Genomic DNA, 26730 nt, shown 5'->3' on the forward strand with positions numbered 1-26730 from the left:
GGAGTAGTGTACCATACATTATGGTTTTCTTTTCATTTTGTTCTTATTATACAACAAGCATATGCAAACATTTATGCACAAAATTTATAATATGGTTTTCATTAATTGATTGCAGGTTTTCTTTTCACTTTTTCATTCTTGTTTTTCAGCATCATTTTTATATTTACCCTCTTACTTTTGTTAAACTGCACACCTTAAATTTTCCTATATACTAATTTTATTTATTTTTTATGCCCTAGTATGTTTTCCCTCTTTCCAGTTTGACTTTTTCTCCCTCTTTTTTATCAATCCCCATCATGAAAGGTTCCAAACAGAGTATAGGTCCTGTGGAAGATTGGACAGAAACAAAATTGCTACACAGTTTTCCACTTCCTTTCTGAATGACTATAAATTGTCTTTGGTAAGAAATTCATCTGAAGAGAGAGAGATGTACAAGGCTCACTACAGAGAATATGGTGAGGAAGTACCCTTTCTTCTCCTACAAAATAAGTTCTTGGGAATAAATACCCTAAAAAAATGACACTTATACTGTGACATGCCCCCATAAGAACACTGTGGGTTTTACAGTGTGATTATGTCATATTGTAAAGTGTAACAGATGGCATCAGTGGCAGAATGATATCAGAAAGGACCATGACATCATGAGCATTCAAAAATGTGTGATCAAAGCTAATCTAAGGTGGTGTGGTCACTTAAACCGAATGGGAAGTGGAAAGCTTAGCAAAATAGTTGCTTGGTACTAGGATAGCTGAAAAAAGACTCAGAGGAAGATCTACTTATATTGATGCAGTCAGTATAGTAGTTTAAAGGACTCAAATATAAGATATGAAAGTGCTGAAAATTGTTGACAGGAAGTATGTAATAACAAACTATGCAATATTGTCATATTATCTTGTACAATCCTTGTAGGTATATATCAGAAAATGGTGATCAACTGAATTCTGACTTATAAAGTTTTATTTTGTATGTAACTAATGTTTGATCAAGCAAGTGCTCCTCTAGACCAGCACTAAATGTAGCCACTGAAAACTATTTAAATTTCCACTTGTGTTATATCTACATCTTGCAGTTTCTGCCCCAAACCATAATGTGTCAGATGTTTTAGTCAAGTGATCTGATTAGTTCTTGCCATTAAACAAAGGATATAAATGCCGTTACAATGCCAAAACATTTGCATTAAATCCAAGAATCTTCTTCTGCATTTCCCTAGACTCAAAAGTGATAGCGAATGTAAAACAAAAATGATCAACAATGCATGTGAGATCCAGTTGTATATTTATTTTATTATTATTGCACAGGCACCTCCATGGAGTCCTAAGACACTTATCATGAGAGACCCAAACTATCAACACAATATCTATATATATTATACATACATATGGGACATCCTGTGTGTATATAAGTCATGGAATGTGCCATAGAAAGGGCCCCTGTCTTTGGAAAGAGACTGCATAAGTTTTTGAAAGTTTATTTTTGACTTGGTTAGACTATAATAAATTTAGTTTAATCCTTTATCCAAGTGTGAGCAAACAAAGTTTGCGCCTGAAAATATCTTCAGGACTGAGGTAAGGTAGTAACAACACCGGGCAACTCGCAGCAAAGGTGGATCAAGCTCTCAACTCCTTGTCTCAGTATCTCCCATAATGCACAGCACATCTCCTTGTGGACATGTATACTGCTATGCATTATACATGTATACTGCCATGCATTAAGGGAAGGGCCACTACCCATACCAGTTTCGACCCTTGAGGTCTCGTCAATGGGAGCCAGGCCCAGAGTGGAGATACTAAGGCAGAAGCTAATGGAGAGGTCATCCTTACCTATAGGAGCAGCCAAAAGGTGTGCCACCTTACTATTAAATTACTCTGGATTTAGAGAAAGATGTTGAAAGTTTATTTTTTACTTTGTTAGACTATAATAAATTTAGTTTAATCCTTTATCCAAGTGTGAGCAAACAAAGTTTGCGCCTGAAAATATCTTCAGGACTGAGGTAAGGTAGTACAACAATGGGCAACTTGCAGCAAAGGTGGATCAAGCTCTCAACTCCTTGTCTCAGTATCTCCCATAATGCACAGCACATCTTGCGGACATATATATTGCTATGCATTAAGGGGGGGGGGCACTACCCATACCTGTTTTGACCTTTATTGAAGTCTCATCAGTGGGAGCCAGGCCCAGAGTGGAGATACTAAGGCGGAAGCAATAGGAGAGGTCATCCTTACCTATAGGGAGTTGCCAAAAGGTGTGCCACCTCATTATGGCTTCCACTGATGAGACCTCAATAAAGGTTGAAACCAGTATGGGAAGTGCATATCAGTATACATGTCCGTAAGGAGATGTGCTGTGCATTATGGGAGATACTGAGACAAGGAGTTAAGAGCTTCATCCACCTTTGCTGCGAGTTTCCCAGTGTTGTACTACCTTACCTCAGTCCTGAAGATATTTTCAGGCACAAACTTTGTTTGCTCACACTTGGATAAAGGATTAAACTAAATTTATTATGCATAAGTTTTTTTGTTTTTCTTTTAACACCACCAGATTTTATTTTACTAGTTATGAAAATCACATCACATAAATGCCTTCCATTTTTGGCTTCACAATGAAGGACGCTTTCTATGGAATGTTCCGTAACATACGAGCCACCCTGTTTGCATATATATATATATATATATATATATATAGTAGGGGGAGGCTCTTTCTAGTCATTATTTCTAATGACTAGAAAAATTCCTCCACTTCTACCTTAAAAGAATCTTCTGTGGGATTATAAGTAAGCACAAATACATTTCGTTGTCCACTTCTCTCCATTTTGAAGTTTGTCCACATAACTTTTCTTGAAACTGCCTTCCAATCATGAAGTTTATCTTCACATTTGGTGATGAATGCTATCACTACTAATTCCTTTCCTTGATCATTATTGCCCGAATATAACATCCTATACTTATTATTTAGTAACATCTTCTCTGTCTCAGTAATGGCAATTACTGAGAACTTGAACTCTAATAGTGTGATATCATATACTTCAGCTGTGACCAAGACAAAATATAATATACACATGATTTATGACTCATTACTTTGATTCATCTTTTAAATGTAATTAATGGTCTATCTCCCTGACAATGTCCATGTAACTCTGGATCAAATATATCAGTTTTTGAATAAATTCTACATAATTTTTGTTACATGTGTAAGCTGTGAAAGTTATTTAAATATGTCTAGTGCACATGTTCCATTAAAGCCATTAATAGAGTGAATTTAATGAATTAATAATGATCTCTAAGAATGCAGAAAAATATGGCAGAAAGTCCATAATACTGGAACAAAATCTACCTGTAATGCACTGCTACAAAAGCTACCATAAAGGAGTGCTGAGTTTAAGCAGAAACATTAATTAAAAATGTTTACTTAATAACTGTGTAATATTAGACCCCCCCCCAAAAGTCACATGTTCAGCATTTATATATTATCTACAGTGGTAGAATGTATCTCCACACTTTACATGGAGCTGAGTGGGGAAATCGTGTTCCATTTATGTGAGGGTCTCAAGAATTCATAGGCTTAACTTTTAATTTGAATAACTTTATTGACTACAATAAAGAAAATATTTTAATCTTCTATTACAGAAAACTTTCACTACAGCAAACTGGTAGGGTCTACAGGAACAGTTTGTTATAATGGATAGTTTGCTCTAGTGAATTTCTTTTAACATAGCACTATACCTATGGGCTTTGGTCGTGACTTTTCATGAGGTCATAAGACTACTAATACTATTATTCTAATCATAACAAGTACTAACTTATGATTAGAATTGACTCTAGACATGCTTAAATGGAATCAGTTTCACAACTTTCATACTACTTTGAAAATTAAAAATATTAATTTTTTTTTAAAAACAAACAGAAAAGCAGTGCACATAAACAGAAAAAAAATTAAACTGGAAGTATATATCATATACTTGCTGAAAGCTAGGTCACCAACCTGATGTCGCTGAACTTAGAAAACTGATACATGTGGTGAAAGCTATCAATGGCAATAAGTGGCAAATCTTTTTGGCCTTTCCCCAAATGATGAAGAGGATGTGAAAACTTTACTCCATCTGCTATAAGGAAATTGATGTTGCCTGAAAAGAATAATTCAGAGTGTTGATCCACATGTAAATATAGATAATAAACATAAGATTTCTAATTTTCTGTTATGAGTATATGATACAGGAAATATTGGTAAATATTTGCAATGGTAGATACAGTTCATTACATATGTTACAACAAATTTCATATGACTGGCACATGCTATACAAAATCTTGATACTGCAGAAGCATTTCTCCTTCTGCAACGAAAGTCCTCTAATGGTGTCAAATTATTTCATGTTCATCATCACAGTCATCATTTGGTGTACATTTTCAAGGGGTACACCAGATACCATTAAAGTCTAACAAAATAATTCCATTAAATCCTATCAACAGTCATAACTTGAATGACAATTATGCTTGATATGAGTAGCTTATCAAAGTATAAAAAAATATTAATTTATAATACAGGTATTTCATTATACTTGATTAACCAGAGTACAGTCTGCTAATCAGCAAGTATAAAGACATTGTGTTTAAATCTCATGGCAGTGTTATGGATGTTTGTGCAAGTCTTTAGGTGGCAGATTATTCTTCCTCCTCCCCATAGTTTAGTCTGAGACCACCTCCTTCTTTATTGAAGGCCTGATGTGGCTTGAAAAAGTTCTATGATCTTGAGAATATGGTTCTCAGATTAGCCCACTCACAGTAGCTGTTGTATACTATAGGTTTACTACCTTTCCTGGGTAGGATTCACTTAAAAAAAAAAACACATTAAATACAGGAACAGAAAAAACACATTAAATACAATAACAAACATTTTAGAATGATTAATTCATCTGTGTTAATATTAAATCTAGATTACATTTACACAAGTAATGACTTAAACAAAAAATGACAGGTCTAGTGGAACCAAGGAATTAGATACATTAATCATTCCAAAATAAAGATTACAGTTAATAAGCTTCTTCTTCTTCCTCCTCCTCCTTTTACAAGTCTAGGTCAGGTGGCCTGTCTCAGTCCAGCACTTCAAGTCTACCTGTTTCTTTGAACACAGGGTTTGTAGTTCACCATGTTCATAAGTATTCTATTATATATCATTCATTCTAGATGTTCTATGTTTTTATAGTTTCCATTATCAGTGTTTATAATAAATTTAGTTTAATCCTTTATCCAAGTGTGAGCAAACAAAGTTTGCGCCTGAAAGTATCTTCAGGACTGGGGTAAGGTGGTACAACACCAGGGCACTCTTTGCAAAGGTGGAGCAAGCTACCAACACTCCTATCTCAGTATCTCTCATAATGTAAAACACATCTCCTTGCGGATACATCTAATGTTATGCATTAAGGGAAGGGCCACAACCAAGACTAGTTTCGACCTTTATTGAGGTCTCTTCAGTGGGAGCCAGGCCCAAGTGGAGATACCAAGCAGAAGCATTAGCAGGTCATCTCTACCTATAGGAGTTGCCAAATGGTGTGCCACCCTTTTTTAATAAATTACTCTGGATTTAGAGAAAGATGTTGAAAGTTCATTTTTCACTTGTTTAGAGTATAATAAATTTAGTTGAATTTGTTGAAGTTGAAAACTGAAGAGACCTCAATAAAGGTCGAAACTAGTCTTTGCTGTGAGTTGCCCGGTGTTGTACCACCTTACCCCAGTCCTGAAGATACTTTCAGGTGCAAACTTTGTTTGCTCACACTTGGATAAAGGATTAAACTAAATTTATTATACTCTAAACAAGTGAAAAATAAACTATCAGTGTTTAGATCTTTCAGTATGTCTTCATTTCTCACTCTCTCTTTCTCTTATTTTAAAATCTAGTCTTGCATAACTTGCTGTTCTCAATATATTTCATTTCTGTTCCAGTGATTTTTTTTTCCTTCTTATTTCCCTCTCTTATTGTCCATGCTTCCACATCATAATAATAATGCTTGTTTTGATAAAATATTATACATTCTTAATCTGCTCTTTTTTTTTTACTATTGTTGGCCTTAATGGAATAATATACAAAACATTGTGTTGTTAAAAAGTGTCAATCTTCATTTGAGCTAAATTTATAGCCCAAATTAAAATTTACTTTTTCAATTATTTTATTGTCAGTTACTATTTCAGTTTCTTCTTGAAAGACTGACATATTATACTGTTTTATCATCTTGCAGCTTTTTGTATTGTCCTCAGTTGCTCCAAATATCAGTCATCTGCTAAAAGCAAGGTATCTAAGATAAAATTATTTTCTATCTGGATTCCTTCTTTGTTGGTTAACCTCCAGTCTAATTATTTCATTCATATATATTCCAAATAATACTAATGATAAGGGACACTCTTGCATAAGTCATCTTGTTAACTTGCAAATGATTGTACAACAATCATTTGAAATTATCAAATTATATACAAGTTATTCCTTGTATAATTAAATATTTTGGTATCAATACTAATAATGGAATGAATTAATGATTCAGAAGTATTTGTTCTGCAGTTAATTATTAGTAATAAACTAATTACTAATAATCAACTGCAGAACAATATTTTTTTTTCCTGGTCTATATCTTGATCTTCCTTTGAATCTTTTATATTGCTAGTTTTGCTTCAACACTGTTTACTCTACTACTTTGTCTCCTGTGACAAAGTAGTATAGATAATCTCTCTTAAGACTAATACATTTATTGCAGCGATGTTCCAGTGCCATTATCCCATCCCTGTAGTGGTTCTCAGTAAGATCTGCAAAATACCGATCTACAACTGCAATCATCTCTTGATTGAAGAAAAACGCTGACCAGCAAGGAAAAGATAGAAGTCAGAGGGAGCCAAATCTGGGGAATAGGGCAGATGTTCCAACAATTCATTGTGCAGATCCCTTAATTTTCCCCATTGCCAAAACACCTTTGTGGGCAGGTGCATTATCCTGATGAAAGATTATTTTTTTTCTTCTGTAAACCAGGTCTTTTCTCACAAATTTTTTTGTCTAATCTGGTTAAAAGATCAGAATAATATTCCCCGGTTATTGTTTTGCCCTTTTCAAGATAATTAATAAACAAAATGCCTTTAGCATCCCAAAACACTGATGTCATGACCTTTCCTGCTGATGGTACAGACTTTGTCTTCTTTGGAGCTGAACAACTGGCTTCTCCATTGTTTTGACTGCTGTTTGGATTTTGGTGTGTAATGGTGAATCCAAGTCTCATCCATACTAATAAATCGATGCACAAAATCAGTTTTATTCTTGTTAAAATGCTCCAAGCACTGTTCAGAGATTTTCACGTGAGTGTGTTTTTGATCTGCTGTGAGCAAGTGCAGCACCTATCTTGCGCAAAGCTTTTTCATCATAATTCTTCATGCAAAATATATCCAACACATTCTTGTGAAATGCCTATAGTCTCAGCAATTTCAGGCACTTTGCCGCTGATCATCCAATACCATATTATGCACACTTTTTGGACTTCCTTCACATAGATCATCTTCAAGGCTGGTACAGCCATGTTTAAACTAGGCAGTGCCATAAACTTTTATGAACTTTGAATGAATTTCTTTTGGCATTAAACCTTCTTTTACAAAGAATTTTATAACCACACGATACTCAATTTTATCCATTTCAAGGGATACAGACAACACTTTTGCTTCAGACAGCTGTATAAAACAAGCTACTTGATAGAATGACTTGCAATTTCAAATGAATGCTTATGACAGATGTACCAACTTAAAAAAAAAAATATCTTGCCGATAGCATTGCCATTCATGGTTGAGAACTTTTCAGACCACCCACGTAAATTGGAGCAAATGAGAAATGCATATGAATACAATAACATGAAGGACACAGTGAAGGAAACACAATCAAAGAGTATCACCGAAGAGAAGGCAGGTGACCTGTGGTGTGATATAGGATCTGTATACTTGGACTATTGCTATTTAATTTGTACATCAATGATATGGGAAATAATTTTTTCAAAGGGAATATACAGTTATGTGCTGATGAATAAAAATTCAGGAGGATAATAGTCATTATCATCATATGTACCCTGATATGTGTTCAGATCACTATGACAGCACTACATGAGCAAGTTTATATTACTATTAATCTCTTATCAACAATTTTCCTTCAAATCAATCTATTACTTGTGACCTCCAATATTGTGATAACCAACATTTCATGCTTCAGGCACTTCTGATCGAATCAATCCACACCTAGACCTTGGTCTTTCTCTGGGTCTCTTTCCTGCAATCTTAGCATCAAACACCTATTTGCTAACTTTTCTTCATCCATTTTATTTAAGTGGCCATATCACCTTAGATTAGCTCTGCTCACACATTCTTGAATGTTAACAATGACAAGTTCTTTCTAATATCTTCATCTTTAATATGATTCTGCTATGATGTCATTGGTTCACTCCCATAATTTTTCTCAGTACCCTCATATCTGTGTTGTCTAGTCTTTGATCAAGTGCTTTATTTTTAACCCAACTTTCAGATCCAAAATTAAAACACTGTCTTGTATAGTGCTAGTTTGGTGTTTCGGCTAATTTCTCTCATTCCATATAAATTTATTCAGCATTTATTTAGCACAGAATAAACAAAGTTGGTACCCATACCAGCTTTGCTTATTCTGTTATCTATTTCCAAATTAAACCTTCCATCTTCACTAAAAACTGTGCCTAAATAGCCAAAATGTTTTACTTGTTCTATAGGATCTCCATTCAGAATGCAGCTGAAGTTTTCTGTGCTCCTGCCAGAAAACTTCATAGCTTCACAGTTTTGGGTCTTTTTATTGCTGATTTTCATGCCAAATTTGTTACAAGGGTTATTCAACTTAATGAATCTTGGAGACTTGCACTAGATGTGTTTAGGAATATAACATCATTTGCATAAAGCAAAGAGCTCAGTTTGACATCTCCAATTCTAATATCAGGCTTGATACCACTTTCTTTCATAATGTGATCCATATAGATGATGAATAAAAGCAGAGTTAATGTGCATCCTTGTTTTACCCCTGATTTTACATCAAACCACCTTCCTGTATTTTCTTCAATTCTAACTGCTGACTGACAACTTAAATATACAGTGTGCATTGTTCTGTATAATGTTCCATTCACCCCATAAATTGTAGTGTTTTGTAAAGCTTTTCTTTGGGCACCTTTGTTGTATGCCTATACAATAGTTAATGAAGGTGATACAGAGATCCGCAGGATGATCTAAATAAACTAAGAGATTGGTAATAGTATCCTTTAATAGTAGCCAATTCAATGTAGCAAAGTGTAAGTAATGTTGTGCACTTCAGAATGAAAACACTATACGCTGTGTTTTACTGCATTTTACATATATTTAAATGGACTGCAAGAATAAACAGAGTAAGCAATTTGGGGATAATAATGGACAGAGTTCAAGTTAAGAGTGCATACTGCAAAAGCAGAAAAATAGCTCAAAGGATCACTCCAATAATGAAGAGCACATTGACTAGTAGAGATAAAGTATTAACCCACTTTACAAAGCTTTGATACTGCCACATCAGGATGAACAGATTTGGTTATCTGAATTTTAGAAAGGATCCTAAGGTGAGTAACCAAAATGGTGAACAGCCAGTGGAGTTGCTCCCTATGAAAAGACTGAAGGTTTATGGGTAGAAGATTTAATAGAAACAGATGTTACTAATGGAGTTTTAAAGAATAGACGATGAAAAATTGTTGAGTAACCAAAATGGTGAACAGCCAGTGGAGTTGCTCCCTATGAAAAGACTGAAGGTTTATGGGTAGAAGATTTAATAGAAACAGATGTTACTAAAGAAGTTTTAAAGAATAGATGATGAAAAATTGTTCTACATGACATGACATGACAGTAGAGATAGGGGAACCGATTCTTTGTATGGAGAATTGTGAATGAGGGTAAATGGACAATGAGTTCTATGTCAATAACCGAATTTAAAGGGAGAGATGAAAGGTATTATGTGAATAACAGTTAGTGTAGGCTTCACATATATTTTTAATTTCAATGTCTGATGTTCAAATAAATGATCCTCCAGTACAATAATGTTCTTCAAAGATATCACAGCACTTTTATTTCTTTGTATTGTATTGTATTTCCCTTATTTAAGTACTGTTTCCTTTATATAAAAACTAAATCATTAATAGATAATTTCCTGCCTAAAGATATAGGTTTTGCCAAACTTGTTAAAAAGTAGAAAGATGATCATTGCAGCAAATATTAAAGGTCAATCTTATAAATCTATATTTGCAATTAAAGGTGTTAGATAATTTTCATAACTTAGTGTGAGACTGTGTTCTGCTTATTAGAAGTTTGAAGTGACTTGAGAAGGTACCATGCTTGGTCCACAGAGCATGGTTACAGGATTATCTGACTCTTAATCCATCAATCAACAGTATTAAGTGTATCAGTTGCTTTCTACCTTTCTGGTTAAGATTCTCATGTAACAGATTTAAGAAAAAAATATCATTTAAAACTGAATAAACAACTGAGCATAACATCTCTTATCTTTTAGTCACACAGTGATCAGCATTTATTATGGTAAATTATAGACACAACTACTGTGTAGTTGTCTCTATACAATTAATTTAATAAATTTAGTTTAATCCTTTATCCAAGTGTAAGCAAACAAAGTTTGCACTTGAAGTATCTTCAGGACTGAGGTAACTCATGCATGGTAAAGGTGGACCAAGCTCTCATCACTCGTCTTAATATCTCCCATAATGCAAAGCACATCACCTTGTGGGCATGTATAATGCTATGCATTAAGGGAAAGGCCACTACCCAGACCGGTTTTGACCTGTATTGAGGTCTTGTAAGTGGGAGCCAGACCCAGATGTGGTGATACTGGAGAAGTCATTTACTTATACGAGTTGCCAAAAGGTGTACCACCTTATTATTAAATTACTCTGGATTTAGAGAAAGATGTAGGAAGTTGTTTTTTTTCCCACTTGGTTAGACTATAATAAATTTAGTTTAATCCTTTATCCAAGTGTAAGCAAACAAAGTTTGCACCTGAAGTACCTTCAGGACTGACACAACTCGTGGTAAAGGTGGACCAAGCTCTCATCACTCCTTGTCTTAATATCTCCCATAATGCAAAACACATCTCCTTGCAGGCATGTATAATACTATGCATTAAGGGAAGAGCCACTACCCAGAAGTGATACTAAGGCAAAAGCAATGGAGAAGTCATATTTACCTATACGAGTTGCCAAAAGGTACCACCTTATTATTAAATTACTCTGGATTTAGAGAAAGATGTAGGAAGTTGTTTTTTTTCCCACTTGGTTAGACTATAATAAATTTAGTTTAATCCTTTATCCAAGTGAAAGCAAACAAAGTTTGCACCTGAAGATACTTCAGGCGCAAACTTTTTTTCAATAAAGAAGTATAGTTCTGTCCATGTCTCACAAAACAGAGCACATTCACCACTTTTTTTTTTTTTTTTTACGCTTTTCGCTACAACTTGTCATTTAAAAAAATAAATTGAACAAAGTTGTCAACTGGTTAATTGCAAGGCACTTGCAGTACTGCATGAGAAAAACAAAGTCAACATGTTTTGACACGTGGGAAAATGTCATATTGGGAAGCAACCAATCAAATTGAGTCTGAACTTTGCCCGTGAGAAATGTTCCCGATTTCTTTTTATTTTAATGGCTGGTCTTGATTTGATGGTTGCCAGACGTATGACGATCATATTTTATGTAATATAGTTATTTTTGATTTTGTATATTTAATTATTTAAATTTAAATAAATTTAAATTATTATTAAATTTTATTTACATGTACATATGAGTACATCAGCAAAGGGGCGAACTGAAATAGACTCGCAGGCGAGGGATTCCCCACTCCTGCTGTAGATGAAACTTGGATCCACCACTACACACCTGAGTCCAAGCAGCATTCAAAACAGTAGACAATGCCTGGTGAAAGAGCACCGAAAAAAGTGAAGACTGTTTTGTCAGCTGGGAAGGTGATAGCCATCATTCTTTGGGATTCCCAAGGAATTATCATGATAGCCTATTTGGAAAAGGGTAAGACAATAACATTAGTCTATTATGCATCATTGTTGGACCGTTTAAAAGAAGAACTGAAGAAAAAACAGCCAAGATTGGTCAACAAAAAAGTGCTCTTTCATCAAGACAATTCACCGTCCTAGCAATGGCAAAACTGCACGAACTGAGGTTTGAGTTGGTTCCACATCCACTGTATTCTCCAGACTTGGCCCGGTGTAACTTCTTCCCAAACTTAAAAATCTGGCTCAGTGAGAAAAAATTTCTTCAAATGAGGATGTCATCAAGGCTGTCAATGACTATTTTGCACAATTTGACAAATCCTACTTTTTAGATGGGATGAAAAAAATTGGAAACTCGCTGGACCAAATGAGTAGACTTCGATAGAGACTATGTTGAAAAATAAAGGTAATATTACCAAACTTTTCAAAACAACCCTCGAATAAGGCTAAAGATCACTCTTAGTTGATTAAATCAAAAAACAACATTCATAATCATCTGTTCACTGGGTACCCACAGATGACGTATGGTCACTCTGATGCTCAGTGATGTGCCACACCAGTCTTCACCATGTAGTCCTGTTTTATGCTTTTCTGGCAGCCTCAGCTCTCTGAAGATCAGTCACTCCACACACACACCATCCATCCATTTCATTGACGGTCTACTCCTTCCTCTTTTACCAAGAACTTTATCTTCTATTACTGTTCTGTTCAATATTGTTAAATTGTGAATGAAGCTATGTTATGTAATTTATTATTTTTCATTCACATTTAACATTGCTTATTAAATATTAATCATGGCTTATGTAAAATTAATTATTATTCCTTAATTGAGAATTACTAATTAAATATTTATTCAAAACCTGACCTATTATTAATTTATAGAATAATAAAATGTATAGAATTTTGTGTAACCAAATATATATGGTGTAACGTAAAGTGTTATTTTATATTTAACTGTATACGCAATCAAAAAGTTGATGAAGTAGCTTAAATATTTTGTTGTTCTTATTTGTGAAATATTCAATGTTATGTAATCACTGTAGTAGTAGTAAAAGAGCATACATTACATTAGCGAAATGTTTACGCTTAGTCTGTTGTCATGGAGACGCACGCGTAAACAACCACGAGTGGAGTAGAACGTGGCGTTCGAACGTAAGGTGGGAGTGAAGGTCAGATATATAGAAGGATATTAGAGAGAGAGGAAAGAGAAAGAAGAGGGAAGGTCATAGATAGGGGAGATTAGAGAAGAATTATTATTAAGAAGGAGTGAGGAGAGAGTTTTGCGGAACCAAGATTATATAATCCTCAGGGCAGAGATTTATGAGTATAGTGTTCGGAAGTGAACCTATAAGTAGTGAAACATAAAGTTTAATGTTATAAGCGAAAACTGCTGTTGTTATGAAGAAAGGTTGATGCCGTAATCAGATAAAAGGAAACTGGACAGTCAATGCGAAAATTCTGATTAGTTCTAGTTAATCTGGATTACGATTAAATTCTATGTTGCCCTAGGAAAAGGTTATATTGATTACTTGGAGAAAAGTGAACAGGAAAAGATATTAGTACCTAATTACTGTTGTTTGGAATAGTGAAGTGCGACTTGCAGTAATACAGTTTAAACTATGGAGAGTATTTGTTATGTGTGTTCCGCTAATGTTAATTAAGTTAATTCATAAGTGCCCTCTCAATAATTTGATGTATTGAAGAATTTGTTTGGTAAGAGTAGTTGTATAAGTTTCTCTATTCTAGCATTAACTGTAATATACCTCCGATGCTCAAGGTCCGGGAATATATTTGCTTGGAATATAGCTTACGTAGTTTATTGCCTGCTGTGAATATAAACATTGAGCTGATAGATTTGTGAAGACTGAATAAGATGTGAAATTGTTATATTAACTTGAGATAAGAAGATTTGTGTTTTTGAGACTGTGAATAGTATATAAAAATTAGAACATTGAATTAGCATCAGTGACCTAAGAAGAAGTGTTAAGTTAATTGTATAGTTCCATTTTAAAATAGAGTTCTTGTATTTGTTAACCATATCATATATTAAATGTTTATTTTGTTGATCTAAATATTGTGTTTGCCTGAATTCCTTATTATTGCACCGTTCATAAATATTCGAATCTTGCGGGAACCCCAAGTAAAAATGATAATAGATGATTCGGCCTAATGAGATGACTGTTAACTTAATTTAGAACTGATCCTACTATTTATATAGACTAATCTAAGAATAGGGTGGCGCAGTATAAATATAAATTTCCCTACTTTTAGATCGGTGATCAATTCGTAATTAGTTGTATTATTCATAAAAGTGACTTGAAACTAGATAGAATTAGAACACGACAGAAAAGAGTCGTCACGACAAATGGCGCAGTCGACAGGATGTGATTTAAACGTTAGAAATTAAATTTAACAACTGTAAGTTTAGAAATTGAACTTAATTTTGATGATAGCAATCATAGAAATACTCCCTGTAATTTTAGAAAGTGAAATAATTAAATCACAGTGAACTGGTTATAATCTGGAGTCAGGCAAAGATAAAAGTTTATATTAAAATAGAAAGATTGTATTATTTGAATTAGTAATTTATTAGTCATTATGGCTATTGCATCAAGCTCTGAAATGAATGATAGTGAATTCTTTCGTACGGTAAACCCGCAACAGGTTTTTCCCCAATTCTCAGGTGAAGAATCAGATGATGTATTATTTTTCTTTACCTATGTTGAAAAACTTAGAGAGATAGCAAGTTGGAGTGATTTTCAACTACTAGTTTTGATCAGAAGTAAATTAATAGGCAAAGCAAAGGCATTCTTACATTCCTCCCCAATACTTCGGGAAACATTTGAGTATTCTAAATTTAAGGAGACCTTATTATCCCAATTTTGTAAATTTAGAAGTGTAGGCCCTAATTTGTGGAAGTTACAGATGATTGTTCAAAAGGATAAAGAAAGTGTTACTGATTTTCACAATCGTTTATTAACATTGGCCAACAGTCTGAATGTTACTAGTGAAGATAAACCTCATTTAGATTGGGCTGTATTCCAACAGTTCCGACAAGGTCTTAGACAAGAACTGCGAGAAACAGCCTATAAGAAGAAAACTTCCACCTTAGAGGAGTGTCTCAAAACCGTCAAGGAAAGAGAACAAATACTAGGAGACATTTATCCTTCAACCAATGTAAGTCTTGTTAATGTTGTAAATAAGACTAGTTCTTCCATGAACCCACCAGAAATTGAAAGGAGAAATATAGATGAAAAGGGAAAAGTAAAGCATATTGGAGAAAATATAAGTAGTGTTAACTACATGACTGAAAGTAAAGAGGAATTTGACAAGAAACTGATGACAGAAGTAAAAACCTTGATTCACCAAGAAGTAAAAAAATTAAATCAGCCAATCATGGATAGTCTTGATGAAGTTGTAAAACAATTGTCGACTATTACCTTAAGATCTCAAGGAAATCAAAATCCCACTACAAATGAGATTAATGAGATGATCAAACATGAAGTTAAAAGACAAAGTCAACCTATTTTAAGTAGCCTAGATAAGGTAATCCAAGGATTAAATGATGTTAGACAACAAATGTCCACTATTCCTCAATCCAAGACAGAGTCAAAGCAAAGAAATCCTCCTAGGTGTTATAGTTGCAACAAAGTTGGACATTATGCCAGGAACTGTTTCCATAACAAAGAAAACTACTATAACAACAATTGGAACTCAAAATTTGGATATGTGAACCACAGGAGAAGTAACAGAATTCAGACTTATCAAACATCTAATGAGAGAATGATGAGAATTAGAGGTGATATCCTGGGCTCTAAATGTGACATCTTATTAGATACAGGATGCAATGCCTCTACCATCAGGATGGATTATTTCCTAACATTAAAGAACAAACTGTGGAAGAGCACTGCCAAGTTGAGACAACCTGTAAAGATTACTTCTCTCTCAGACTCAAACTTTGTGGCATATGAAAAGCTTCGAGCAAGAATATACCTACATACCTACCAGAATTTGGACTGTACGTGTGGCAAGACCTACTTGTTGTCCCCACTACTTCCAATCTAAGTTCTCACATTATCTTGGGAACAAACTTCTTAGCAAGATATCAATTTTCTTGTGACTTCTCTAAGAAAGAAATAACCCTGATGAACAAAAGGAAATATATCAGAAGAAATGAAATTCATGATTGTGATAAGACTAACTATCAAACAAAACAGTTTAGATTGCCACTTGAATCAGGACCATCTACTAAAGAAAAATCAGCTGTGAATCAATCATCTAATAGAGATAGTGGTGATAACTCTCATGTACACATTCAATCTGATACTCCTCTTCTTACTGATGAACCAAAAGTAGTAGTGACAAAGCCGAAATCAGAAGTTACCACTAATAGCAAACTAAAGGTTGAAGTCAATTTTGGTAAAATGTCTAATCTATATCATAGAACAAACCACCAAGTTATGAGACAACAAAAACTTAATTCTAATAATGGAAAATGTGAATTTAATTCAAAGAAGAGAATCCTATACTACAAACTTAGAAGACATGCAAAAATTGATGATAATAGTAATAAGAGAATTGATGATGATGTGGAAGAGAATAAAGGCACAAAACATAATAAAGAACCAAGTTTCAGTAAAACTGGCTATTACTTGAAAAATCGAAAAGGAAATATGTAATCCAGTTTTTTTTAAAGGAGCCTAGTGTCAGAAGAAAAATTTTTCTTATAATAAAAATTTTTCAAAGAAAGGGTGAGCCTATGTTAAATTGTGAATGAAGCTATGTTATGTAATTTATTATTTTTCATTCACATTTAACATTGCTTATTAAATATTAATCATGGCTTATGTAAAATTAATTATTATTCCTTAATTGAGAATTACTAATTAAATATTTATTCAAAACCTGACCTATTATTAATTTATAGAATAATAAAATGTATAGAATTTTGTGTAACCAAATATATATGGTGTAACGTAAAGTGTTATTTTATATTTAACTGTATACGCAATCAAAAAGTTGATGAAGTAGCTTAAATATTTTGTTGTTCTTATTTGTGAAATATTCAATGTTATGTAATCACTGTAGTAGTAGTAAAAGAGCATACATTACATTAGCGAAATGTTTACGCTTAGTCTGTTGTCATGGAGACGCACGCGTAAACAACCACGAGTGGAGTAGAACGTGGCGTTCGAACGTAAGGTGGGAGTGAAGGTCAGATATATAGAAGGATATTAGAGAGAGAGGAAAGAGAAAGAAGAGGGAAGGTCATAGATAGGGGAGATTAGAGAAGAATTATTATTAAGAAGGAGTGAGGAGAGAGTTTTGCGGAACCAAGATTATATAATCCTCAGGGCAGAGATTTATGAGTATAGTGTTCGGAAGTGAACCTATAAGTAGTGAAACATAAAGTTTAATGTTATAAGCGAAAACTGCTGTTGTTATGAAGAAAGGTTGATGTCGTAATCAGATAAAAGGAAACTGGACAGTCAATGCGAAAATTCTGATTAGTTCTAGTTAATCTGGATTACGATTAAATTCTATGTTGCCCTAGGAAAAGGTTATATTGATTACTTGGAGAAAAGTGAACAGGAAAAGATATTAGTACCTAATTACTGTTGTTTGGAATAGTGAAGTGCGACTTGCAGTAATACAGTTTAAACTATGGAGAGTATTTGTTATGTGTGTTCCGCTAATGTTAATTAAGTTAATTCATAAGTGCCCTCTCAATAATTTGATGTATTGAAGAATTTGTTTGGTAAGAGTAGTTGTATAAGTTTCTCTATTCTAGCATTAACTGTAATATACCTCCGATGCTCAAGGTCCGGGAATATATTTGCTTGGAATATAGCTTACGTAGTTTATTGCCTGCTGTGAATATAAACATTGAGCTGATAGATTTGTGAAGACTGAATAAGATGTGAAATTGTTATATTAACTTGAGATAAGAAGATTTGTGTTTTTGAGACTGTGAATAGTATATAAAAATTAGAACATTGAATTAGCATCAGTGACCTAAGAAGAAGTGTTAAGTTAATTGTATAGTTCCATTTTAAAATAGAGTTCTTGTATTTGTTAACCATATCATATATTAAATGTTTATTTTGTTGATCTAAATATTGTGTTTGCCTGAATTCCTTATTATTGCACTGTTCATAAATATTCGAATCTTGCGGGAACCCCAAGTAAAAATGATAATAGATGATTCGGCCTAATGAGATGACTGTTAACTTAATTTAGAACTGATCCTACTATTTATATAGACTAATCTAAGAATAGGGTGGCGCAGTATAAATATAAATTTCCCTACTTTTAGATCGGTGATCAATTCGTAATTAGTTGTATTATTCATAAAAGTGACTTGAAACTAGATAGAATTAGAACACGACAGAAAAGAGTCGTCACGACAATATGTCCAAAATATTTTAACCTTTTTCTGTCAATACCCTTGAGCCTTAAAGTTCTACTGATCTTTCCTAACACCCAATCATTTTTATGCTTTTCAGTATATGATAACCTCAACAGCCTTCTCTAATACCACATCTCAAAAGCAGCTATCCTTTTCTTATTTGACTTTTTTAGGTTCCAAGTCTCACATCCATAACTCGCTGTTGGAAAAACAACTGCATCCAAAATCTTCAGTTTTGTTCCAATGCAGATAGATCCATCCTTCCAGATTTGTCTCTGACTGTTTACCATCCTGATCATCTTCTGAATAGTAATTCTTCACATTAATAATGGATCTCAGGTACTCAAACTTACCGACTTCCTCAATTATTTCTCCATTAAGGTACACTTGTTTCTCAAGAGTTTCCCTGTTTATTCCTTTCCTTTGAGAACCATAATTTTTGTCTTACTTGGATTTAGTTGAAGTCCACCACTAATGCTGTTCAAAAACAGCATTAGTGGTCACCAAATCAGAAATAAGAACTGAAATTATTGCCTAGAGTCCTGGAGTAGGAGATTGTTGAAGAAATCGAAAGAAAATAGTGAACTGAATGCACGTGCCAACCACATTCTTGAGATTGCCCTGGACCTGAATTTTCATAATTATTAAACTTATTGTTTAATATTAAACCGATATGTCATTCATGGGGTGCTTAAGGGTCAAAACTATATAACTGAGAGGAGACATCCACATAGCCTTTAAAGGAATGCGGAGAACCAACTAGGGCTTCTGACCTAATGTTCAATCCTCACCTTCTCGTGGCGCACCCTGTTAGGTATCTACCTGGATACTGAACGAATGAGGATGGGCTGGCAATTTGGAATTTAGCCTACCAAATTGTATTCTTATTGGCTTAAACTAAAATAAAAAAATGATGGTACAGCATACAGAATTTCATCCTGGCTGGGGCGTTGCCAGGTTAAACAAGGCCCCTGTTGTTTTTGCCAGAGAACAAGGGCAAACAGCGAAAAGTCAGCTACTGGAACAAATCCTAAAACCCACACCAACTCAACATCACCAGAGTTCAAGATCGATACTATCAACATAAGCCTGAATGGCAAAGAAATGGAGCTAGCGGAGGAATTGGATAAGTACCAGATCGACATAATAGGGGCAACTGAAACAAAAAAGGCAAAAACTGGCGAAATCTTTCTGAGCAATTAATACAAAATGTTATATTCAGGCAATGACAATCAAGGAAAACAAAGAGTAGCCATAGTATTCAACACTAAATATGAGGCTAATCTTCTTGAATGGCAGGCAGGATCTCAAGTAGAGTGATGTGGGCAAATACGAGAATGGGGAACTGGACAATGAGACTTACTTGTGCCTATGGTCCCACAGAAGGTTCTACAAAGGTAGAAGAGGGGGAATTTTTTAAGACTTTAGAGAAAGCAAATGACATAATGAAAAAGGAAAAGTTGGTCCTTGTTGGGGATCTAAATAGCAGAGTAGGAAATGATTGTCAGACATACAAAAATATATTGGGAAAATTTTGGAGAAAAGGGTAAAACTAATAATAATGGCAAATACCAGTTGAATTTCTGCTCAGGACATGGACTGCTTATTACTAATACAATGTTCCAACATAAAAATGTGCACAAATTCACATGGAGAGAAGAGGCTAGGAATAAGAAAAATCTCATAGACTATGTTATTGTTGATAGTGATGTTGCCTCCCTGGTGCAGGACACCAGAGTGTACAGAGGATTTGAAATTGGAAGTGATCACTATTTAGTCTTGAGCAGGATAAAATTGAATTTCATATTGAAAACAATAACATGTAAGAAAGTTTTAAAGCGAATAAAAGTTGAGCAGCTCTCAGATGTAAACTGTAGACTAAAATATAAAAACATGATTGAAGAAAAAATGAAAGCGTTTGAGAACAGCAACCAAACCCAGGAGATTCAGTGGCAATCCCTGAAGAAAACATTGATTGATTCAGCCAGAGAGGCATGTGATGAGGTTGTCTGTAAGGATAGAAAAATCAGTATTCCATGGTGGACACAGGAAGTTAAAGAGGCAGTGAAAGAAAAGAAGAAAGCATATCAAAAGTTCCTGGCAAATAAGTCAGCTTGTGCTCTTAGAGAATATAGAGACAAATGTAAGAAAGCTAAACACTGTGTAAAACTAGCTAAACAAAAGTCATGGGAAGACTTTGGTAAGAACATAGAAAATAAATATCAAGAAAGTGGCAAGATATTCTGGAGGTTGTTGAAGAAGGCTCAGAAATGGAGGAAAGAGGGCTGTAAAAGGAATTAGAGATGATAAAGGTGACATGAAAACAGGAGAAAAAGATATCCTTGAAGTATGGAGTAATTACTACGAAAAATTGCTAAATGAGACAAGCAGTGATGACAGCACAGTGGTAAAAAACACTGACCACGCATGCAGTCAGGAATACATATCCATACTTAAAGTAGAAAAAGCCATCAAAAGTCTGAAATGTGGAAAGGCAGCAAGAGTAGATGATATTCAACCAGAAATGCTCAAATATGGAGGTATAAAAGTCTTACAGTGGCTGCACTGCATAGTTCAAAAGGCCTGGACAGAACGACGAATTCCAGATAATTGGAGTAGAGCTCTCATAGTACCCATATATAAAAATGGAAATAAAATTGAATGTGAGAATTACAGAGGTATTTCATCACTGAGTGTTCCTGGTAAGATATATGCAAGTATACTTGAGAGAAGGTTGAGAAGGATTGCGGAAGAGATGTTTGGTGAAGAACAAGCTGGATTCCGGCCAAATAGAGGCTGTCAGGATCAGATCTTCACTTTACGACAAATAGTTGAGAAATCATAGGAATATAACAAAAATCTGTATTTAAGTTTTGTAGATCTGGAAAAGGCATATGACATGGTGCCAAGAGAAAAGCTATTCGAAACACTACGGTTGTATGGTGTCAATGGGACATTATATAGTCTTTATTTGAGTTGTAAGTCAGCAGTTGGAATTGAAGGACGTCCAGGAAGGTGGTGTCAGACAAGGATATACATAATCACCACTGTTATTCATTATTTATATGGATCACATTATGAAGGAAAGTGGTATTAAATCTGATATCAAAATTGGAGATGCTAATCTCAACTCTTTGCTTTATACGGGTGATATTATACTTCTAAATAAATCTGCTACAAGATTCCCTGCCTAAAGTGAATAACTGTTGTAATAGATATGGTATGATGGTCAGCATTAAAAAGACAAAGACAATGAAAATAGGCAGAAATATTGAAAATATCAACTGCATTATGAATGGAGAACCTATAGAACAAGTAAAATTTCAGATACTTGGCATAATTTTTAGTGAAGATGGTAAATTAAATATGAAAATAGACAACAGAATCAACAAAGCTGGTATGGCAGGAAGTCAACTGAATAAATTTTTATGGAATAAGAGAGAAAACACTAAATTAGCTGTATACAAGACAGTATCATCATCATCATCATCATCATCAAATTCCTGCCATGTACCCTCAAGGGGTGTACAGGATATGACAGTACTACATGAAAAAATTACATCATTACTAACTTCCTATCTACAATTTTCCTCCAAATCAGTCTGTTACTTGTCAAGACTCCAACATTATCAGAACAGTTACTTCAGAACATTATCAGAACTCCAACATTACAAGACAGTATTCAAGCCAATTTTAACTTATGGATCTGAGAGTTGGCTCAGAAGTAAAACACTTGACCAAAGACTACAGAACGCAGATATGAGAGTCCTGAGAAAGATTAGGGGCATGAAAACAGATGGCATCAATGGCAATATCATATTAAAAATGAGGATATTAGGAAAGAACTTGACGTTGTCAGCATCCAGGAATGCATTAGTAGAGCTAATTTCAGGGTATGGTCACTTAAACAGAATAGGCAAGGAAAGATTAGCAAAACAAGTGTTCTCTGCCAGTTTGGCAGGAAAAAGACCCAGAGGAAGACCAAGATATAGGTGGATTGATACAGTACAGAGTGCCTTAGACGATAGAAATATAAGATCTGATAATGTTGGAGTCTTGACTTATTTAGAGGAAAATTGTAGATAGGAAGTTAGTAATGATGTAATATTTCATGTAGTACTATCATTATATCCTGTACCCCCCACCTTGAGGGTATATACCAAGAATTTGATGATGTGTCATTCATGTTCCTTTTTCTAGACTGGTACTGTGCATCCTATGTCATCCACACAAGCATGAGGGGTGACAATTTAATTCCCAGAATGCACCAGTAAAAAACCTACATTCAGAACTACTGTCACCTTCCAAGTAGTTCACTTGTGCATTTATACACTGATTTAGACGGTGTTCCTATTTTTGGAAACAGGCATGGAACTTTTCCTGGAATACCCTAATTCCTTTATCACATTTTGCTGGATATGAGCGATGTCAGAAAATCTTTGCCCTTTTAGTGCAATCTTTAATTCCAGAAACAGCAAGAAATCACAGGGAACTAAGTCGAGTGAATGGGCAGGGTGACCTAATTTGGTTCGAATTTTTGATCCAAAACTCTCACGATGTGCACACTATCTATGGCTTGGTGCATTGTCGTGATGGGTGATACACTTGTCAGGTCACAATTCAGGTCTTTTTCTCTGAACAGAATCTCGTAATCTTTTCAGCACCTCTAAATAGCATTGTTGGTTGACTGTTTGTCCCTGTTCAATGAATTCATAATGGACTATCCCCTTGTGGTCAAAGAAACACACCAGCATGGTCTTGAAATGCGAATGTGACAAACTCAGGGTTTCCCACTGCATGCTCTAGCATTTTGTTTCAGGATCGTACTGGAAGCACCAGGTTTCATCACCTGTAATTACTCTTGGACACGTGCTTATTTGCAGAAAGATCAGTCACAACTTGAACCTGTCACTGCTTCTGTTCGTCCATCAAGATCCGAGGCACAAACTTCGCAGAAATCTTTTGCATACCCAATTCTTCAGTTAAAATTATTACCCTGACTGTTTCTTGATTCATTTGCAATTCATCAACCATTAATCGGATAAAGGATTAAAGTAAATTTATTATGGTTTGAACACTGTATTGTATACAGCTAATTTAGTGTTTTGACCAATTTCTCTCTTATTCCATATAAATTTATTCACTTAACTTCTGACCATACCAGCTTTGTTGATTCTGTTGTCTATTTCCATATTTAATATACCATCTTCAGTAAAAATTGTGCCTAAGTAGCTGAATTGTTTTACTTATTCTATAGGTTCTCCAATCACAATGCAGTTGATATTTTCATTGTCTTTGTCTTGTTATTGTGAACTTCACACCATATCTATTACAACAGTTATTCAATTTAGTCAGAGAATCTTGCAGACTTATAGCGGATTTATTTAGAAGTATAACATTATGCGCATAAAACAAAGAGCTGACATTAACATCTCCAATTTTGATAACAGGTTTAATGCCACTTTCCTTCATAATGTGATCAATATAGATAATGAATAACAGAGGGGATAACGTACATCTTTATCTGACACCAGATTTCAACATTATGTTGAAATCTGAGAGCTGCTCAACATTTATTTGCTTTAAAACTTTCTTACATGTTCTTCTTTTCAATATGAAATTCAATTTTATCCTGCTCAAGACTAAATGGTGATCACTTCCAATTTCAAATCCTCTGTACACTCTGGTGTCCTGCACGAAGGAGAAAATATTACTATCAACAATAACATAGTCAATGAGACTTTTCTTATTCCTTGCCTCTTCTCTCCATATGAATTTGTGCACATTTTTATGTTGGCACATTGTGTTAGTAATAACCAGTCCATGTCCTGAGCAGAAATCCAACAGGTATTTGCCATTATTATTAGCTTTGCTCTTTTCTGCAAATTTTCTCAAAATATTTTTGTATGTCTGACAATCATTTCCCTCTGCTATTTAGATCCCCAAAGACCAGCTTTCATTTGTCATTGTATCAGTTGCTATCTCTAAAGATTCAAAAAAATTCCTCCATTTCTACCTTAGTAGAACTCTCTATGGTACCATAGGCACAAATAAGTTTCATCATCCAGTTCCCCATTCTACATACCTGGAATTAAATTGCCACACCTTGTATACGACAAATGTACTGGATTCGAAATAAACAAGGGGGTGAGGGAGTGAGATCCTTGGAGGAATTAAATTCTTTAATTTCATACAGGGTTTAGAAGTGGTATTAAGGTTTTATTTGTGTAGTATTCTATCTCCCCCCACCGATATCTCTGTAATGTATGGAATGACTGGTTTTACTAAAGTAGTCTATATTATTTTTATTTTTTGGTGTAGTTCTATGAAGAATTTTATTATTAATAGTCTTATTATAGCCATTGTTTATAAAATTGCATAGCAGTAATGCATGTAATACGTGCTTATGAGTTTGTTGACTGGAACAAACTGTCACTGCTCTGTTTTGAGGTGTATTAATAACTCAATGTGCTGTAATTCAGGCTAAAGGAGGTCCAACACAGTTAAATATGTTTCTAACTCAGTGGTCAATATGTGTAACAATTTTGTTTTGGATGGTGGCAAGAGTTTACATATGCAATGCATGGCATTTTATTAGGAACACCTCCCCATTTAGAAAAAATAGACCATTCTTAAAGACGTTGAGTCACATTACTGCAGTATGTTATATAAATCAGGTAGACAGGCATCCAATGGTTATGTTTTTTTTTGTGTTTGATGCATCAAAATGGGTAAAAGGCACAACTTAAGTGACTTTGAGCATGGCATTGTCGGTGCAAGTATCTAATGAACGTCTACTCTTCTAAGGTTTCCGTGCATAACAGTGTTTAGGGTGTACCAGGACTTATAACCAAAAAATTTCAAGCCAATGACAGCCCTATGGACAGAAACAGCTCATTAATGCAAGAGGTCAAAGAAGAATGAGAAGGATTATGAAATATGATAGGCAGTCCATAACCAGTCACAGCTTAGTATACAACAGTGGTGATCAGAACATCATCTTGGAATGCACTGTTTGTTGCACGGCATCACAGATGTGATACAGGAGCAGAAAACCATCTCAGATTCCAAATATTGTCAGCTAAGAACAGGAAGATGCAGCTTCAGTGGACACATGATCATGACCAACACTGGACAGCTGACAACTGGAAAAATGTCACCTAGTCTGATGAGTCCTGGTTTGTTGGTTTGTATTGTATCATGCTGATTGTAGAAACAGAATAACGTGGCGACAACACGAGGCCAAGTAGCAACAGCTCAGGCTGGTGGCAGGAGTGTAATGGTGCAGGGAATGTTTTCTTAGTACACATTAGGTCCCCTGATACCACTGAATACAGCCTATCTTAACATCGTTGCTGATCATGTTCACCCATTCGGGGCTGCAGTTTACCTATTGTCAAATGGAAACTTTCAGCAAATGCCATGGCACAAAGCATGTTGAAATGGTTCGAGGAACATGACAGTGAGCTTCCTTTACTTCAGTGGCCAGCTCAGTCCCCAGACCTCAACCCAACAGAGCACCTCTGAGATGAGGTAGAACGAGCAGTTTGCAGCAGCAACATGCCATTATCCAATCTGCAAGAATTGGGCAATGTCATTGTGACAGCATGGACAAACATCCCAGAGGAACGTTTTCGACACTCGCTTAATGTAAAAGGGGGTCCCACTCATTAAACGTTGTTCCTATTGAGGTGATGGCAACTCAGTACATATATTGGCCAGTACATGTGTAGGCTTATAACAGACAAATGAATGTGACAAGGATATCCAGAAATGGAAGTGTGTTTTGGTTTTCAGTTGCATGCATCTCTGTTTGTTTGTTCAGGTGGAAGGTGTCTGGTAGAATGAGATCAAATAATAAAAACATCAACATACTGGTGTCAAACTTTGGGTTTTAAAGTAGAGGGATCCAGGGCACAGGCACATTGCTCAAAAGTTTCATAGAAAAGGCAATTGGAGGGGGATAGTGGCAAGCCTATAGCCATACCTTCTTTATAAATAAAAAATTTGCCACATGAAGTAACAAGAACATAGTAAGTGGGCAAAGAGGGTCAAGTAGAAATTTGTCTTCTAAAAGAAGAATTCTGTCATTGTTGGGATATTTGTGAAAAGGAGACAGAGATAGATGTTGAAAGTTTTTTCACTTGGTAAAACTATAAATTAAAGATGCCAATAAATTATTTTCATGGTTTAATCCTTTGTCCAAGTGTAAGCAAAGCAAAGGACAAAGGATTAATAAGGGAAAAAAGCTTTTATGTATTGGCTTA

At 34.8% G+C, this 26730-nt stretch overlaps 1 protein-coding gene across 1 annotated transcript in view; it reads right to left on the reverse strand.

The window, feature by feature from the left end:
• ERp44 (Endoplasmic reticulum protein 44) overlaps nt 1–26730 on the reverse strand; it is a 196800-nt gene that overhangs the window by 27289 nt on the left and 142781 nt on the right. The window contains exon 10 of the mRNA XM_090404875.1: nt 3979–4120. Within this exon, the coding sequence (XP_090261001.1) occupies nt 3979–4120 (142 nt within the window). The remainder of the gene's footprint in view (nt 1–3978; nt 4121–26730) is intronic.

This window comes from Typopeltis vanoorti, chromosome 2 (assembly GCF_054136105.1).
Source record: "Typopeltis vanoorti isolate ZY-2024b chromosome 2, IOZ_Tvanoo_1.0, whole genome shotgun sequence".
Classification (NCBI taxonomy): Eukaryota; Metazoa; Arthropoda; class Arachnida; order Uropygi; family Thelyphonidae; genus Typopeltis; species Typopeltis vanoorti.